This window comes from Megachile rotundata, unplaced genomic scaffold (assembly GCF_050947335.1).
Source record: "Megachile rotundata isolate GNS110a unplaced genomic scaffold, iyMegRotu1 scaffold1427, whole genome shotgun sequence".
NCBI classification, from domain to species: domain Eukaryota; kingdom Metazoa; phylum Arthropoda; class Insecta; order Hymenoptera; family Megachilidae; genus Megachile; species Megachile rotundata.
The window spans coordinates 21,480-25,722 of NW_027474723.1; the positions used below are offsets into that span (position 1 = coordinate 21,480).

The 4,243-nt window shown below is 50.5% G+C and overlaps 1 protein-coding gene across 1 annotated transcript; it reads left to right on the forward strand.

Annotated features, from left to right (window-relative positions):
* Nucleotides 1–1,524: 1,524 nt before the first annotated feature.
* On the forward strand, nucleotides 1,525–4,020 carry LOC143266556 (uncharacterized). Its single transcript, XM_076541970.1, has one exon. The coding sequence runs from the start codon at nucleotides 1,525–1,527 to the stop codon at nucleotides 4,018–4,020; it is 2,496 nt and encodes an 831-aa protein (XP_076398085.1).
* Nucleotides 4,021–4,243: the final 223 nt, after the last annotated feature.

Consider the following 4,243-nt stretch of genomic DNA (forward strand, 5'->3'; position numbering starts at 1 on the left):
GAAAATGAGGCTCAGCGCGGGGCGATATCCGGGGGAGAGAGTGCGTCGGGCAGGGCATACGTCGCGAGCGACAACAGGTCGGGGGAAAATCGCGGTTCCATAGATAGTTGACTAGACGGGCAAAGCGTATTGCTGAAAATTATAGCGGTACGCGCGGGTGGGCCGAAGCGAACAATAGATACATTCGCGTTACTAGACGAGGGTTCCACGGTCACCCTGATAGACGATAGGCTGGCGCGAGACCTAGGGGTAAAGGGTTCGCGAATAGACGTGTCTATAAAAGGAATAGGCGAAGGAGAAATTCGATTAGAGAATAGCAAAAAAGTAGATTTTGACGTAGAGGGGATCTTCGGCACGCACCGGATCCGCGGAGCGATAACCGTAAAAAATCTGAAGTTTCCCACACAGTCGATCAGCCGGGACATTATTGCGCGGGTACACGGTGCCGCCAAAGACGTGGAGATCCGACCGTACCACGGAGCACGAGTAGAATTATTAATCGGTCAGGACAATTGGGACCTAATCGTAACACGGGAACTGCGCGAGATAATAGGTACAGATTTGGCGGTTTCGCGCTCCCGTCTTGGCTGGACCGTGCATGGGTCCGCAAAATGCTCCTCACGCGAGGTATACAAAATAGATGTAAGCGAATACCAATGTACAGGGGAGGCTCTGACTTCTTTAGACGACTTAGTAAAGGGTTATTTCGCGCTAGAATATACCGGAATAAAGGATAGCGTCGCGTGTAAAGGCGAGCAGGATCGCGCGTTGCGGATACTAGAGGAAACTAGTTCGCGCAAGGGAAAAATCTGGGAAACGGGCCTCTTATGGAAGGACGATCACGCGCCGAGCACGAACGGTTTGTCTACTGCGCGGAAAAGGTTAGAATTATTAGAACGAAGGTTAGATCGCGATCCCGAATATGCACGTTTATATTACCAGGAAATGCAGCGTTTTCTAGACCAGGGTTACGCTCAAAGGGTTGAGAACACGTTAGAGAGGGCTAGGACGTGGTATCTACCGCACTTCGGAGTGCGAAACGTAAACAAGCCAAATAAAGTTCGACTAGTTTTCGATGCCGCGGCAAAAAACCGGAGGAATAAGTTTAAACGACCAACTTATGTCAGGTCCGGACCTATTAAAATCATTGCCGGGAATATTAATTCGGTTTAGACAATACGCGGTCGCGGTGAAGGCGGACATTTCAGATATGTTCCTACGCGTGCAAATTCGGGAAAGCGATCGTGGTGCGCAGAGATTCCTATGGCGAGGAAAAGACAGGAATAGAGAACCGGACATTTACGAGATGTCGACGTTAATCTTCGGCGCCAAATCATCCCCGTGTAGCGCGATCTACGTCAAAGATAAGAATGCGAAAGACTGTAATGAAGCTCACCCGGGGCAGTTAGAAGTATTATTAATGATAGCTATATGGACGATTTCTTATCGAGTCGAAGAACCGTGCGCGAAGCGGCAGAGCTCGTTCGGGATGTAATCGCGATAAACGCGCGAGCGAATTTCGCCATGCATGGTTGGGCGAGCAACAAGGCGGAGGCCTTGCGAAATTCCGTCGATCACGGGCAACGGTTAGAGCAGGGCGACATGCGGTTAGGCGACCGAGGGGGAGAGAGGGTCCTCGGTCTTTTCTGGGACACACAGACTGACGAACTCAAATTCAATGTCGAGTTAAAGAACATACCAAAAGAAATCCTGCTAGGCGAAAAGAAGCCCACCAAACGAGAGGTCTTACGCGTTATCATGTCGGTTTTCGATCCGCTCGGTATCCTCGCGCCGTTCACGTTAAAGTCAAAAATCATCATGCAGGAAATATGGCGAAGCGGTATAAATTGGGACGACCAACTACGGGAGGAAGATTTTATCCGTTGGCGCAAGTGGGTGTCCATGATAGACAGGGTAAAAGAATGCCGGATGCCGAGGTGTTACGGGGTAACGGAATCGCGGGAGTCAGAAGCGCAACTCCACGTGTTTTGCGACGCGAGCTTGACGGCTTACGCGGCGGTAGCCTATCTGCGGTTCGAAAACGAAAATGAGTCTGAATCCGCGCACGTTTCCTTGATCATGGCCAAAAGTAGAGTCGCGCCGTTAAAACCGTTGACAATACCGCGATTAGAGTTACAGGCGGCCCTGATGGGGACAAGGCTCGCGATGTTCGTAGAAAAGGAGCTAGACATTAAAATCGGTAGACGAGTTTTTTGGTCAGATTCGACTACCGTGATTTCGTGGATCAGATCGGAGCCGCGGACGCGTCAAGTATTCGTAGCGAACCGTTTAGGAGAGATCGGGGAAAACACGCGGACGACGGAGTGGCGATGGGTTCCGACCGGTCAGAATCCCGCGGACGACGCGACGCGCTTCGAAAATAGCTCCGAATTTATAAGCCCGCGATGGTTTGAAGGCCCGGAATTTTTGCGACGTCCGGAATCCGAATGGCCGATAGAAAAAACGTTGACCGCAAAAGAGAAGGCGACAATCGACGGATTGGAGCAGCGGAAAGCGTGCGTCTACGTGGCGGCGACGGTAAAAGCAGAATTTTCGCTACCGATAAGATTGATGGGTTGGCGCGGTCTTCTCGTCATCGCGCGACGAGTACACGCGATCGTCGGTCGTTGGAAGGGGAAGAACACCGTGAAAGAACCGTTGGAAATAGTTCAGATAGGGGAACAATATTGGTACCGCGTTATCCAGGAAGAATATTTCGGAGCTGAGATAGTTGCGTTGAGAAACGGCCGTAATATCAACAAGGGAAGTAAAATCGCCGGTTTAAGTCCATACGTAGACGAACAGGGAATTTTGAGGGCAAACGGGCGCGTAACGGCAACGGGACTTGAGGGCTTTGACAACCGACCAATCATACTTGAGGGTCGACACCCCGCGACAAAATTACTAATTGCAGAATATCATCGGAAGTTCTATCACGCGAGTAGCGACGCGGTAGTCAACGAATTAAGGCAAAAATACCATATAATCGGTCTGCGACGCGTTTTACGTTCGCTCATAAGTAGGTGTATCGTATGTCGTATACGGCGAGGCAGGCCACAGAACCCGCTGATGTCCGCGCTACCGGTCGGGCGTGTAGCTTTTCGGCAGAGACCCTTTACACACTGTGGGGTCGACTACTTCGGACCATTGATGGTAAAAATCGGGCGGCGAAGAGAGAAACGTTGGGGAGTGTTGTTTACGTGTCTCACGACAAGGGCCATCCACTTAGAAATCGCGCATTCGTTAAGTGCCAGTTCGGCCATAATGGCATTACAAAGACTAGCGGCGCGGAGAGGCACACCGCAGGTAGTCTACAGCGACAATGGGACGAATTTCCGGGGCGCGGACAAGGAGCTGAAAGACGCGCCCGCGAGTATGGACCGAGCTAAGATCAAGGAATATGCATTGTCGAAACGCGTGAAATGGGTTTTCAACCCCCCTGACGCACCGCATATGGGTGGGGCGTGGGAACGATTGATTAGGTCGGTAAAAACCGCGTTAAACGTGATTTTAAGGGAACAAGCACCCTCCGAAGAAGTTCTTTCTACGCTCTTTGCCGAAGCCGAACATTCGGTAAACTCGCGGCCGCTCACGCACGTGTCGTTAGACCCTCGCGATAAAGAGGCACTGACGCCAAATCATTTCCTGATAGGATCGTCCTCGGGTGAGGTTCAGCTAGGTAGATATGATTTTCAAAACGTATGTTTGCGAAAACAGTGGCGAACAGCGCAGAGTTTCGCGGAGGCGTTTTGGAAACGATGGTTGCGCGAATATTTACCTACGCTCGTACCGCGAAAGAAATGGACCGAAAAGGAAAATCCCTTAGAAGTAGGCGATATAGTGTTGATCGTAGATTTACAAGCACCGCGAAATAGTTGGCGAAAAGGGACCGTTACACGAGTATTTCCCGGTGTAGATAAAGAAGTCAGAGTGGCCGAGGTGCGCACACGAACGGGTGATTTTATACGTCCGGCACGAAAACTAATAAAACTATTAGGCATAAATGAGGTACAAAATTAAATGAATTTTGTACGAGGGGGAGGATTGTTACGGATAGAACTGGCCAATTGAGGCATTTCAGAGCATGGGATGAGAATTTAAAGATAAACATAAGATTTAATGAATTTAGCGGGGTTTTCGGGGACGACTGGTCAAAAGCAGCAGGCATGGCGAGTTTCCATGCCTCGAAGCCCTACGTGCACGGGGAAACCTGTGGCCGTATTCGTCGAACACCATGAGTGTC

What these genes read in the sequence shown, in the direction of transcription:
- LOC143266556 (XM_076541970.1), top strand. Translation starts at nt 1,525, where the DNA reads ATGCATGGTTGGGCGAGCAACAAGGCGGAGGCCTTGCGAAATTCCGTC.